Genomic DNA, 14751 nt, shown 5'->3' with positions numbered 1-14751 from the left:
CGACATTCCGCGTACAGGTTAAATCAATAATTGTTACTGACTTTAAACCATGTCAAAATTGAGATTTGCCTCGATAAAATAAAATGAATCGATAAAATTAAAAACATACTGCGGTGTTCAAAAAGTTAATGATACACGACCAAGCCTAAAAAAAAAATAAGTAATTAAATGTAAATTAAATGTAAATCGAAATTGAAGCTAATCTTTTTTCAACTCCGACATTACTCTTCTGCATCAAATCAAATGTCGAAAAGATTGGGCGTTTCTCACGAATCGCTTCGAGCGAACCTCTCACTCGATTCGTCGAGATAGCGGCGTGATCTGCATTTAAATACAATCGGCAGAAGGAGATCGGCGTGGTGGACAGAGTGGAGGAGAGTGGGAGAGTGATAGCCAGACCAAGTGCGAGCGATCGAAGTGAAGGTAGAACGAGAGAAGACCGTGCACGCAACCTGTGCACATTCTGTCAGTGCTGGGTATACAAATACCGATGGTAGAAGAGGCAATCTTTGGCCTCTCAACGAGTAACGCGAGGAACGGCCCGCGATCGCCGTCCACTCACGATCTTCCGCGAGTCTTCCTCGAGATCGCGATGCCGGCAGTCGGCGACATTTAAGCCAGCAGCGATCGGCACCGACTGGAACCGGATCGACTGCGGTGAGTTCGAGTTTTATCGTTATTTTGGGCGCACTTTGCATAACGTGTATTTTACAATTGGCAAGTTTCTCGATCTAATCTTTGCGAATATCAATGCGCATTTATTTGTAAAGGGCGCTATCGAATTATACCCTGAGAGAAAAAAATTTCCTTAGTTTTAATAAATGTTTATTCGAATTGTACTAATGAAATATTTATTTACAGTACATAAATACGTATTTACTCTATAAAAAAAAAATAATACTTAAATTTGATTTGTGATTCTGGACTGACTGAAGTATATATTTACATTTAGTGAATCTTTCATTAGTCTAATTCAAATAAATGTTTATTAAAATTTAGTAATTTTTTCTTTAGTGCGCCGGTACCAGTCTCTAACTGCGATTTACATTTGCTATATTCAGTTGATTTTGAAGATTATTTCCTTACATAAGTACATCACTTCTGCATTTTTTGCAAAAAAAAATATTTTATTTGTTCAATTAATATTTTATTTATTGATACGATTTATTATTATTTAATCATCAAATACAAATAGAAAAGATTTCACGTCCATCCATGAATAAGATTTCAAAACATTTAAGTGATTAACACATCGTAGTGTACTTTACAAAATTGCATTTATCATATTTTTTCACATTAATTCCTTTTCGACTCTGTGAATCGCGAATTCTATTTTGTGGCGAAAATTTTATATCTATTTTCAAATTTATATCAAAATCTGCTTTCAGCAGGAGCTTTGGAGAAGTACGGACGAAACTCGACGCTTCGTGACGTTTTCGAGTGGCAAGGTGTGCTATGCCGATTCGCGTCATCGACATCATCGCGGTGTAACGGACACGCACAAGGTTTCAGAATCGACGTGACCGGCGCGCGCCTCGTCGCGTCGCGTTCGCGCTTCCGGGACGACAGCATCGCGAAGGCAGAATGAAGCTCGACCTCTTCGTCACGTGCGTCACGGTGAGTTTTCCCGGCCGGTGGTTCCTGATGGTCACTCGCGATTACCTGTTGCATACCTGCATATTATGTCGCGTCACCACACCCGCGCACGACGAAATGCCGCGAAAATTCGCGACGAAACGAATAATAATAAATCCCACTGAATTATAGAAATTTAAGGTACACAATTGCAAGTGATTAACAGTTTTTGACTCATTTTAATTTTTATTAATTATCACCGTTAATTGATTACCATTTCTGTCTGCTTTAATAAAGCGGAAATTTTATTGGAATCTCTTTTACGTATCAACAATTCTATTCGATTCTATCTTCAATTGAGTCGTTGTCATCAGCGGTCTTTTTAATATCTTTCATTCCTTTACGAATAAAAATCGTAGCAAAACATCTCCTAATTTCTATTTATCGTTACATTTTAATAGTTTTTGAATAGTCTTCAATCAGGTCTTCTCATCGAAATTTTACATTAAAAAATCTTTTTATTTTCCCTCATATGTGATTTTTGTCACATATGAGCATTTTGAATGCTTTATCATTACCTTTGTCCAAACTTTTAATATTATAATTCGTTATGAATTTGGCAAGATCGACGCGTTGTCGGTCGCTTCGAACGTACTATGTTTCAAAAATATTCCGCAAGACAAGTTCTCACGCGAATAGGAATTCATGAGTTTGCAATAAGGCCGTTATTTGCCGAAGCTATTGGCGTTTGTCATACAGGAATTACACGGCCGACGAACCGAGAATTTCTCGGAATCCTGGAGAACACTTCGGCGACGAGGAAGCGGGATTAAACACGCTTCTTCCTTCTCAAACATACAGGCCTTTACATTTTTCGAATTAGCTATTTCCTGATGCTCGTCATGGAAATATACTTATAACGTTTGCACGCACATCAGTAGATCAATTAATCACGACGCCATTTCAAAACCTTTCAGAAGAAATAAAGGTTAATTACTTCGATGATGAAAGTAGAATTATTTCTACACTTTAAGATGTTTCCAAAATAAAAAACTAAATTATATAAAATTATATAAAATTATATAAAATAAATTATTTATATAAACATGTATTGAACAATAAAAATACAGTAGTAATTACCGTAATTTAATTATATATTATATAATTATTTTTGGTGCCAACTATATACTTGTTTTAATCATATAAATTAATAGTTATTAATTGTTATTACATATATAATAAGCAAATGTTTAAAAATTGTTATATTTAATATAATTATGATTGTAACCACTATATAAAAATGTTTATTTTATTTTTCCGATTTATATCATTATATTTGATTATATTAATATTTGAAATTATTATAATTTACTAAAAAAATTCTTTTTGGTAGAACTATAAATATATATTATTAATGTTTCAATGATAACTACAAAAATAAAACGGCTAATCTAATAATTACTTTACTATGTAATTATAATCACAAATCATCAAAGACTTTTTTTCTTTGTAGAATCCTGAGTTAGATTATCGCGGCCAACACAGAGATCGTTTTTATTTCTCAAACGAAATGCATTCTGCTTTAATCACGGTAGACACAGCTGCACGAGAATGCGAGAATTTAATTCCTAATGAAGGCTTGTAAATGAACGAAGAGCTTGCAAATGAAACGCGTTTAAGTTCGTCACGTAGCACGTACGTGCCCTGCGGATTTATCGCAGCGATTCGTGTGATGTCGCATTATCGGTATATCATAAGCGAAGAACAAAGGTGTACACGTATTGTTTTGTGCCGTCGTGATTTTTTAACAAACGATACATAACTGTAATATATATGCATACGAGATATTCCATTTTGCAAAGTATATCTCTTCTCTCTTTTTTTTCTGTGAAAATAAATCTTTCTTATTTGTCAACTTGTGAATGAGGGAAGAAGATAATTGTGTTTACACATATCATTACTTCTCTAATTCTTATATTTATGTCTACTTTGTTATTTTATTCGATCATTTTATTTTTACTCTTAACGGTCATAAGCGAACCTTACTAATGCTTATATAATGATTTTCTAGATAACTTAATATACTTTTAGCAATTTAATATTGTGATATTAATATCACAATATTAAATTACTAATTGATTCAATAATATTGACGTTATTAAGAGCATCTATAAGATTTCTCCCTTTCTAAAAAAAACTGTAAAAAATTGTTTGCAAAAAATATTAAATCTTAAATATTAAATGAAAATAATGGATATTGTATCCTGGCTGAGGTAATATTTTTGCAACAAATTCTTTTCAAGTTTTTCAGAAAGATGTTATAGAATTTTAAATGTTTGTTGAGAGCATTTAATATTCTCAATATTATTAAATTGATTAGCAAATTGAAATTGTGATATTACTTTTCTGGTTCAATTTCAGAGTTGACCATGTCTGGATTTTAATTACACTTTACAGTTTTCTAAGTGCTTATTGTAATTATTGTTACTTTAAAATGACTGTTGTCTCAGAATGGAATCTCTCGAATTTGAGAGAAAACAAGTAGTAATGAAAGTATCAGTACTCCTTAATTTTCAATTACGTTGTCATTCTGAACTATTATTATTAAATATTTTTAGTTTTAATTGCGTTGAGCAATTCAAAATTGCTCGAAATAAAAATTTACTGTTGACTGTCAATTGGAATTGGAAATGCAGGTTGTAGCATTGAAGATGGTTTCAAATTCTGTTCACCTTCCTCGATTCCCGATAAAGCGCAAAACCGATGTTACTTTTCCTCCGGAATGTAAATCCTAATTGCGTAAATTATCGTACACGCAGATTATGTTATGAGGCTGTAGTCTATATGCAAAATTTAAGACTCTACACAACGTTGTCCTACATTGCGCTCGTTCGCCCGGTGCACGTGTACTGAAGATCATTACGCGCGTTCTCCGTAAACGTTTGGAGATACAACAATGACAATAAACGTTTGTTAATGTTAACGATTTATCGACAGATTCTGCCGGCAATATTGATTACGTCGACGTGGGAGATAAACGTCCCTACGGAAAACGCGAAGGCAACCGAGAACGGGAGCGATTACGCCCGAGCCTTGGAGCTCTCGTTATTGTTTTACGAAGCGCAGCGTTCTGGTAAGCTACCGAAGAACAACAGAATTTCATGGCGAGGCGATTCTGCGTTGTATGATCGCGGCTCGAATGGCGAGGATCTAATCGGAGGATACTACGATGGTAATAAATTAGCGTTACATTTTAGAACACTCCATTTAATTCAATAATTTTACATCAATGTGATCCAAAAAGCATTATGTCAAGATTATTAATTTATTACTATTTATTATAAATTTAATTTAATGCAAATTATTGTTATTAAAGATATCAATTTAATTAGTGTTTTCTGGGAAATCGTATATGTAAAAATTAATATCAATAAAATTATAATTAAAAAATTTGTATAGTACATGTAGAAATATTTTTAGAAAGAAGAAAAATTTATTTTAAAACCAATGAAATATAAAGGAAAAAGACTAGTCTGATAGAGAAAGAGAGAAAAAATTGAAAAGAGAAACAATAAGAAAAGTTACTGATAATAATATAATATAAAAATAATTATATTAAAATTATTATGAATAGTTAATTAAAATCTAAAATTCTATAAATATTATTTTTAAGTATTTAAATTTCTGCCAATGGAAAGAAAGTATAATTTATTGTGCACAATTAATCGCTTACATTCTTCCAGCGGGTGATTTTGTCAAGTTCGGCTTCACGATGGCTTTCACAACGACACTTTTAGCCTGGGGAACGGTCAATTGGCCAGAGGCTTATGACGCCGCCGGTCAGCTGGACGAAATTCGTAGAGCTATTAAATGGTCTACCGATTACTTTATCAAGTGTCACGTAAGCGAGAACGTGTTGTACGGACAAGTGGGAGATTTTCCCATCGATCATATGTTTTGGGGAAGACCCGAGGAGCTGAACACCACCAGGCCTACCTACAAAATTGATGCAGAGCATCCTGGTAATATCATTATACCTCTCATTCTAAACGTTTAGTTAGTAAAAGATTAATAGAAAAGAAATATATTGTAAATGAGCTTAATACTAATGTAGATGACACACCAATATGAAAATAACCAATAAGGAAATGGAACCTTTATTTATGAGTAAAATATTGGTTCCATTTTTTTTTATGCTTGACTCATTTGGTTTTTTTCATTCTTTATTTCTTCATTCTTTATTCTTCATTTTTTATTTCTTTATTTTTTTATTCTTTATTTCTTTTTTTTTATTCTTTGTTTCTTCATTTCTTCATTCTTCATTTTTTCATTTTATTATATTTAATTCCTCATTATTGTGTATCCGTGTAGTGTATTCTATTTGTTATCAATCGATCGCAGGTTCTGATCTCGCCGGTGAAACGGCCGCCGCTCTCGCGGCCTCGAGCATCGTCTTCAGCATCGTCGATCCCGAGTACAGTGCCAAATGTCTCGAACACGCGAAGGGCCTGTATAAATTCGCTGATGTTTATCGCGGCCTTTATCACGAGGCGATACGCGGCGCTGAGCGATATTACGAGAGCACGGATTACGGCGACGAGCTGGCATGGGCCGCGATATGGCTCTTCAAGGCAACCGATGATACGAGGTACTTTGACGACGCGGTACATCATTATCAGCACTTTCACCTCAAGGAACGACCGAACGCGTTCTTCTATAACAAGAAAGTCGCCGGTATCCAGGTAAAACTTCCTATACTTACACTTTTTAAATCTGTAATAGCATATTAATCTTACTAACGTAATTTGTCCGTGTGGAAAAGTTGTCACTATTCTTCGACGAATTCGGCGTTGAACTGAATAACGGAGTTTCTCGACCGCGAGGAAAGTTGTAAATAACTCGCTAAGCAGCGTGTTATGTCATTAGCCGCATTTAGCAGACTCAACAGTTAGGCAATATTATTAGATTTTCTATTGAATTTCGACGTTGATTTATTGATCTTAAAAGTAATAGCCAATCATTTCGTTCAATTGCTACTAAGCGACCTGTTCTGCTAAATGCGTCCTTTGTTTCTTCTGGTATCTTCAGCTGGAATTGGCTTGGAAACATTTCTTTTTGCTTATCGCAGGTGCTGCTGGCCGAACTGACGGGACAGTCCGAGTATCAGAATGCCACCCGCGCGTTCTGCGACTTCTCGGTGCGGCAGCAGAAACGCACACCGAAGGGTCTTCTGTTCATTGATAAATTCGGTACTCTTTCTCACGCTGCTAATGTTGCTTTCATCTGCCTGGTAGCGGCGGACACCCCGGAGATCGGCGACTCGCAGGAGTACCGCCAATTCGCCAAGGAACAAATCGACTACATGCTGGGCGGAGCAGGTAGGACCCAAGTTAAAAATATCTAATAAAGTATAAAAATTTTTAATTTTATTTTTTATATTATTAATTTATTATTAATCATTATGGCTTAATTGTTAAATAGTTTTATATTAATAAATACAAATGAAATATAAAAATAATGGCAGTTAATGAGTTAATCAATAAACCGTTATAATAATAACAAATTTTTACCGTTTTTCACGAATTCTGAATAGACGTTTATTTTTTCTTCCTTTTCCATTTTTGTTTGTGAATTCATGTGAATTTGTGCGTACTTTTTCAGGAAGGAATTACGTGGTCGGGTACGACAAAAATTCACCGAAACAGCCGCACCATGCAGCGTCCTCCTGCCCCGATAGACCAGCGTCATGCGGGTGGCAGGAATTCAGCAAAAACGCGCCGAATCCGCAGATCCTCTACGGTGCTTTAGTCTCCGGCCCGGATGAAGTAGATTTGTTTAAAGATTGTCGCGAGGAGTACGCTTACACGGAAGTAACGCTGGACTACAACGCTGGTTTCACCAGCGCGCTCGCCGGACTGCTGCAACTGCAATTGAAGAGCGCAGTTAGAAAATTGCCAGAAAACTAGTAACAGTTTTGACTGGCACGTATAGACGAATTTTTACGTAAAAACGAGGCTCACGCTGATTCTTTGCGGAATACAAAAGAATTTTTTAATATAAAATATTCTTTTTAATATAAAAATTGCATTTTAATGCAATTTTACAAGACTTATAATATTAATTTTATATATTATGTTAGAAATCCAGTTATATATATTATATATATAAATTTTGTTTATATATACATATTTTATTGATATGCCACAACGCTGCGATAAAACCAAGGGTGATATAATTTCTTGAGTGCATAAACCAAGATAATGCAATTTTTTTAAACTAACTTACATAGAAGATTATGTCGAAGAAATTTAACGATATCATGCCAACGTCAAGACAGCGTTCGCATGTAAGCAAAACGGCGTTTTGTTTTAAATAATAGAGCTTAATTAATTCGCAGTCCGTCGGAAAGATTACAACAATTTCAATGCGTTAGACAGAATTGTCAAAACATCGTGTCACTTTCCGTAAGAATGAAATAAAAAGTGCCTAGATGGTCATCGATCGTAGACCTAGGTACGTGCGCGCACTGAGTTACATACAAGTTGTACAATATCGATCGCTCGAACATAAACAAAAACAAGCGGCGAAACAGCTTTTAGAAAAAGTGACAATGTGCATAACGAACAATACATGATATTTCTCTTTCTGATAAATATTTAAGCATAATGTTCTTTCTAGAATTCTTAACAATTTATCATTGATAAGATACCGTTGCTATTATTCTTATCTCTGTTCTTATATTCGCTAGAAATATTTAAATGACTGAACGATTAATTCGTTATTATTTCTCCGATATTAAGTGTGATAATTATGCGAAACCTTGTTTCCGCATGGACTGACTTAAGACAAAGCATGGTGTGTTTTGTTATACGACCAGGCTGTGCATAGGTATCTTGTCTCTTTAATAGATCGTATTAATGATGTATTAATGATGCATGCGTCATCAAAGAGGCAAGAGTTTCACGAAGTGAAAATATCGATATAAATTCGCAGGAGAAACGCGAGACAACGCTCCAAGAATTTGCGCTCTGTGAATGTCCGAGTTTAAAAAAAAAAAAAAGAAAATACATATGCGAAAATAAAGCAAAACTTATTAAGAACGTACGTGTTTTAAGTGACGTCTCTCCTTTGATGAGCATAGCGTGGCAATAGCGTTCAACGAGGCGTAACGTTAGCGACAACTGCTGTATTGACAATACGCTTTTCCACGCAGAGGCTCTCTCGTTACAATCGCGCTTATATTACACGTCTATTACGTCTATAGCTGTATCGGCACAGGTGCACCGTGCAATTGATATAAGCGAGTGCTATCGGTGCTGTCGCCATGCGACGCGAATACATTTTTATCTGTAATTTAACGTGGCTTTTTTTCTTCCTGCTTGCCGAAACGCTTTTCGCGAGTGGTAAGTTTAAATCTTAAATTGCGTGAAATTTCACACACTTTGATATTTCTCCCCCCCCCCAAAAAAAAATCACTATAATTGCGTCAGAAGAATCGGGAAATGATTATTCGAGAGGATGCGCTAATTTACGTTGCGAGAACGGCAGTCGATGCGTAAAACGGCGATTTTGGTGCAAGGATCCACCTTGTCCCGGCATGTTGTATTGCTCTAGGTCGAGAAAAGGTAAAGTTCAAGGAAAACGTGTCTATAAATCCTTTCAGATACATTTTTTCTATTTAACACTACAATATCTTGCGATTTGTATTTTACGGTATCTTTTTTTACATTTAATTAATTGAAATTATTTTATGTTAAATTAAATTGAAACTACTTAAACTAATTACATTATTTTAAGCTTTATTCTATTTATGCAAATTTGATGCAAATTTACTTATTTTTAGAATCATTAAAGGGACCTCCAACATGCGACACCGTTCGTTGCAACACGGGACACATATGTATCATTAAAGTTCAAGGATGTAATTGGGATGGGAGTAATTGATACATATTAACGGGCTTATTATATTTATATTTTTTGGAAAGTCAGATAATATATTGATTTTTAAAATCTTCTTAGAGTGCAAGCAACAATTGGCGCGCTGCGTATTGGAGAAGGAGTATCACGAAGGCCCAGCTTCCTGCGCCGGCTTCCAATGTTCGTCGGAAAAACGTTGCATCTTACGGGAAACATATTGCAATAATCCACCCTGCAAACTCATCAGGAGTTGTCTAAGTGCAGAAGGTCACATCAAACAAAATTAAAATAATTAATTAAATCTTCACGTATTTTCTCAAAAATTTTTCACACACGTTTGAAACTATTTAATAATAATAATAAAAAATTATTAAATAATTGGAGTTAATGAAGGACTCTCGAAATTTCAAATAATTAAATCTCGTCAAAAAGGCCAATGGGAGTCAGCGCAGGTATAACAATTTATTGTAATAATTTATTGTAATTTGATATGAAAGTAACACGTTGATATTGTTTGTTGAAAAGAAATAAATATTTGCGCACTTATACCCGCGCTGACTCTCATTGGCTTTTTTGACGAGATTTAATTATATTAAATAATTATTAAATTTAAAATTATTTAGCTTCAAATCATTTTTCTTTGATATCCAAGCAACAACTCGTAAATAGTACAAGAATTATAATAATTGTTTCGCGCACGATTTTATAATTACAGTTTTAAAGACTCTACCAATATAAATAAAGTGAATGATGTTGTGTCATACGTATTGATATGTTTACTTGCTATATTTTAATATAATTTTTAACATTATAAACGTATTATTAAATAGAAAAATTTTTGGGGTCAATACCGTTCGCTCGTCCAACTTGGAAACTTGCATGTGGGTATTGAAAAGTTAAATATATGTACATTGCGAAATATATTTTAAATATTAATAATTAATTATTAATTAATTAATATTAAACATTCATATTATTTAAATATTAATATTAATAATTAGTAATAATTTTAAATAAATAAATACGTGTTTTAAAGTATATGGTTTATAAAGTTTATACATGTTACAAGATTGCTAAATTTTCAAGCAATGAAAAAAACATTGTTTACAGACGTGCAGACCTCGTTCGACGAATGCAAAAGTCTGAACTGCACCTCGGAATACGAGTGTTTTTTACGAAGACCAAAAGACAATTGTCTCGATCCATGGTGTACACACCAGCCTGATTGTATGCTCACCATCGGTCCGTTAGTGAATAAAATGATAAAATTACGCTTACGTATTTGCGAGGGTACAGTGACTCGATATAATTTCTTTATTTGTAGAAGAAGAGCTAATCAGCAAATATTGCTACGGCTGGATCTGTCCACCAGGGCAGAAATGCGTGGTGCGGATTTTGGATTCGTGTAAGGGTTTTAATTGCACCATCGAGCGATCGTGTCGCGCATCTTCAGTCTCAGCGTCTGCTGGACGCAGCACGAATGATGAGGTATTCTGTTCTTAACCTAAAGTATCCCTGGAAGACGCGCAAGATTTATTGAGCTGCTGATTTTACAGCGCGGATTGACGCGCAAAAAAGAGCTTGCAAAGAACATTATATGATCAAATTAACTTATTTTCCCCTTATTCCCCTTTTTCCGTCGAAACCCGCGAGAGCTCACTAAAAATAGACTAAGATGACTCTGACGGAAACAAATGTAGGTCGTCGAGTTATCCCCGGCCAGAAGAACCTTGGTGCAACCCGAAAGGGAGTCGACTCGTCAGGAGGTGGAAAGAAGAACGAACACGCAGACAAATTATCCAATCATGGGGAAGAAGGTGGAGAATTTTCTCATGTGAAGGGAGTTAAAGATAGCAAGAAAATTCAAGTTCTGAAATTGAAAGAGACTCGTTTGTGATTTCAGCCGCCTTTGCCGGTGACTTCAACGCGAAGACAAAGTACACGTCACACGACTACCACGTAAGTTGAGGCCTTTCTTTTAATGCTAATAAATAATAAAATATTTTAAAGTTAATCATTTTAAACATTGTTCGAAAGATGACTGATTTAAAAAGTTACTTTGCATCTGTTGTGAGGCTGTTATATGTTTCTTTACGTAGAAAGCACAGGCTAGAAGTTTCACCGACTAATCAGCAAATTGGAACGACAAAATCAAATTTAATAGAACCTTTGGAACCATCAACGACCAATGAAGGCAAAATTTTCCAGGTATTAATAGATAATAATTTAAGAATAAACTAATTAAATGTCAAAATTCGTTTTATTTTTATATCATATATCATTTTTCTACATCAATTCTTTGATTCATTCTAAGAGCTCGACTTCTCCGGCAACTTTGCCCATCGACGGAAAAACCGAGCCAACTACGTCGCATGACACAGAGAGATCAGAAATGCCAAGAAAGATCTACATAACGACCGACGACGCATTGCCCCCTCCCATAATGCTGGAGGACATTAACTTCTTTGAGCAAGGTTACCCGATCTGGATAAAGAACGATCCGTATCGTACGTTAGAAATGAAGGACAAAGATGGATGGATATACCACGCGCCACAAGAACCGTACAAGATTTTATTGCCGCCGTACGAGCCAGTGATCCTCGTCGAAGATGCGAGAAAACAATTTCTACCATTCTTCACCGGCGCATTCTTTACTGACCTTTTTAACGGGGACACTTTATTACCTCTGCCAGAAATAACATCTGCAGGTATTTGCATGAGCAGGAATTTCAAAGATACTCTGATCAACGAACACGTCGCATGAACTTAAGGATGTATCACCGTCTCAAAGTATTACCAGAAATTTTAAAATTTCACAGACTGTTCTACTATTACGCGTCTGAGTACTTGTGTTAAATTTATAAACATATTTCTCTTACTGTTTTATAAGTTATTAAATTTTTTATTGGCTCCTAGTTCTTAATAAAATTGCGTTTTATTTGCAAGTTCAATGCGGAAGTAGCGTTAGTAGCGTTACAAATCAAGTCAAAATTTTTACATAAAACTCTAATAAATATTCATGCAAAAGTTGACTTAAATCCACTTACTGATTTAAAAGTTGTTTACTCAAAACCTAGGTAATTAATAAAGTGCGAAAGTAGAATTTTTAAAAAATCAATTGAAGGACACAATTCCCTATTAGCTTGAGAATTCCAGAAAAGATTTAAAATGGCATCTATTAATTATTGAAAAGTCGTAGCTATTTTATATTCCGTATAATCATTCGAATCTCTTCAATTCGAATTTACTTAAATATATATTTTATATTTATATATTCATATATCTTTTCTAATCCTTTGAAGAAGTACTTTGACGCTGTTTTAGATATCGAAGAATTGAAAACGGATAATACTCCTACAATTGCAGACGACAAGACTGCTAATTATACAAATGATTCTAAGATTGTCGAGATGGAAAACATCAAGACGAATCATTCCGATGACTCGCCCAACGATCACGCGAATTTCCAGGCAACGGAAAAGGCAATTACAATTTCGCCGAGTACAGGCGACAAAAAATTGGATAATTATTACGACGTGAGTATGCTTCAAATGATTACCTTCCAAACGTCGTACTTTCAGTACGAATAGAATTGGTACGGTAATTGTGTTTATCCCATTACGTTCGAACCGTACAGGAGGACGAATGGAGACCGTGGTATATGATTCTTGACTATTCGGAACGGAACGAGCCGCAATCAAGCCACGAACGAGAGTCCAAATCAAACGTCGCAACAGATGATTTGTATAAGAATGATTCTGATAATGCCACGTTTAAATCGCACAATTCTAAAACAAAGTAACGACAACCGTAAGAAAAAAAATGAAAATGAGAATAATTTAATATTGTATACAAAAAAAAATTTCAAAGCATCGTTACGTAGACAGATTTAACACAATTAAAAATAAAATCTTTGAAATTACTTACATACGATTCTATAATGTCTAGTCTCGGTACAGCTCGTTATTAGTGTTTGTAGATAGAAATGATTCGTCGGCCGATGAAGGAACGTCCGCGAGAAGCCAAATTACGGACGAGGAGAGGAGCCGAGTTTCTGAAATGCGATACGTACGCAATAAAAATCTTACGACATTCAGTCCACCTGCTTCAACGGGGCAAAGTGATTACAGCACTCAGAAACTCCACGGTCTTGCAAATTACCCGTATGACACGATATCCGTTTACCACGTTGGCAAATACGAAGGCTCATCTTCGGAGCTCGAATTATAAACGTTGCGTTGAACGTGGGAGGACATACATCAGGTACACTCGAGTAGCCAAACGACGGACGTCTTGGTATTTTTGTTTCGTTCTGAATGACTCGTGAGACCGGTTCCGAATTTCGGTTTTCAGCGTGATACGTTTCCTTTCGGCGAATTATTATACTTGGCAACTGAGTGAACGTCTAGTAATGTTCTCTTTCTCTACGAGACACCGCCTTATTACACTCGTAACAATAATATGAGAAGCAACGATCGAGTGGCGTACGACGGATATAATATTCCAGTCACGAGAGCTATGGCAACATCAGCGACATCGAAATGACGGGATCGTGATGGGAAACGGTACCGTTCTGATCGAGTGCAAAATTTATGAGCGCTTTTTATTACCTCCCTGTCGTCGCCTTTCCTTTTCCTTTCCTTAGCGTGATTTTAGAAACGAAATCGTTCGTTCGTATAAATGCTTCCGCGATTATTAGCCCGGGGGGTAGAGTAAGCAAATATACAATGGCAGCGAGAAATTGCAGCATTTCGCGCACTTTCAAGAATGGTGTCAGCCTGTGTATGTGCGCGTTCGCGGGAAATGAATTTATCCCTCACGAGTATCGTTTCTCCTTGTGTTCAGATTATATCGAGGGAATTAATCCGTATGTATTGTATTTAGCTTCGTGTCTTTCTCTCGGTTTTCCTACGGAAAAATTTCAGCTGGAAATTTCGTTTAAGCAATGTGCATGTTGATAATTAAATTAAATATAATTAAATTAAATACATTCAATTTGATTTACTCTGCGATAACTGTGCTCCTACCAGCACAAGATATCGTATGAATATTCTAGAATATTCTAGATATCGTACAATATCGCACATTCGTTTAATATCACATGCTGTTAGAGTAATATTAAAATTATTCAATTTGGAGATAATTAATATATTATGCCATATTAACTAAATATCTTTAAAACGTGATTTAATCGCAATGAACGACGGTCAGCAATTTTTGATAATGATATACAATGCGCCACAGAAAATTTCCTCGTCG

The 14751-nt window shown here is 35.3% G+C and overlaps 2 protein-coding genes and 1 long non-coding RNA gene across 4 annotated transcripts; 2 read left to right on the top strand and 1 right to left on the bottom strand.

Annotated features, from left to right (window-relative positions):
• Positions 1–344: 344 nt before the first annotated feature.
• Positions 345–8675, top strand: LOC105199031 (endoglucanase E-4). 2 transcript variants are annotated; one of them, XM_011165933.3, is made up of 7 exons: positions 345–657; positions 1392–1617; positions 4573–4807; positions 5319–5597; positions 5977–6317; positions 6704–6953; positions 7237–8675. In XM_011165933.3, exons 2-7 carry the CDS (start codon positions 1585–1587, stop codon positions 7539–7541), a joined length of 1443 nt encoding a protein of 480 aa, XP_011164235.1. In that variant the 5' UTR covers positions 345–657; positions 1392–1584; the 3' UTR covers positions 7542–8675. The 2 variants fall into 2 exon arrangements, with proteins under 2 accessions (XP_011164235.1, XP_039315653.1); XM_039459719.1 differs by having other exon boundaries at positions 1389–1617.
• LOC120360072 lies at positions 6151–9834 on the bottom strand. Its single transcript, XR_005576724.1, has 4 exons — positions 8681–9834; positions 7146–7499; positions 6376–6975; positions 6151–6289 (listed from the first exon to the last, which is right to left on the bottom strand). It is a non-coding gene; the product is annotated as an uncharacterized LOC120360072 (long non-coding RNA).
• Positions 9835–10486: 652 nt separating this feature from the next.
• On the top strand, positions 10487–13482 carry LOC120360071. The gene is made up of 8 exons (XM_039459718.1): positions 10487–10734; positions 10817–10980; positions 11193–11309; positions 11396–11451; positions 11592–11700; positions 11807–12200; positions 12817–13028; positions 13130–13482. The coding sequence occupies exons 1-8, from the start codon at positions 10581–10583 to the stop codon at positions 13292–13294; spliced, it is 1371 nt and encodes a 456-aa protein (XP_039315652.1). The 5' UTR covers positions 10487–10580; the 3' UTR covers positions 13295–13482.
• The last annotated feature ends 1269 nt before the right edge of the window (positions 13483–14751 follow it).

Source organism: Solenopsis invicta, chromosome 2 (assembly GCF_016802725.1).
Source record: "Solenopsis invicta isolate M01_SB chromosome 2, UNIL_Sinv_3.0, whole genome shotgun sequence".
Lineage (NCBI taxonomy): Eukaryota > Metazoa > Arthropoda > Insecta > Hymenoptera > Formicidae > Solenopsis > Solenopsis invicta.
This window is presented reverse-complemented; position numbering and strand designations above follow the sequence as displayed.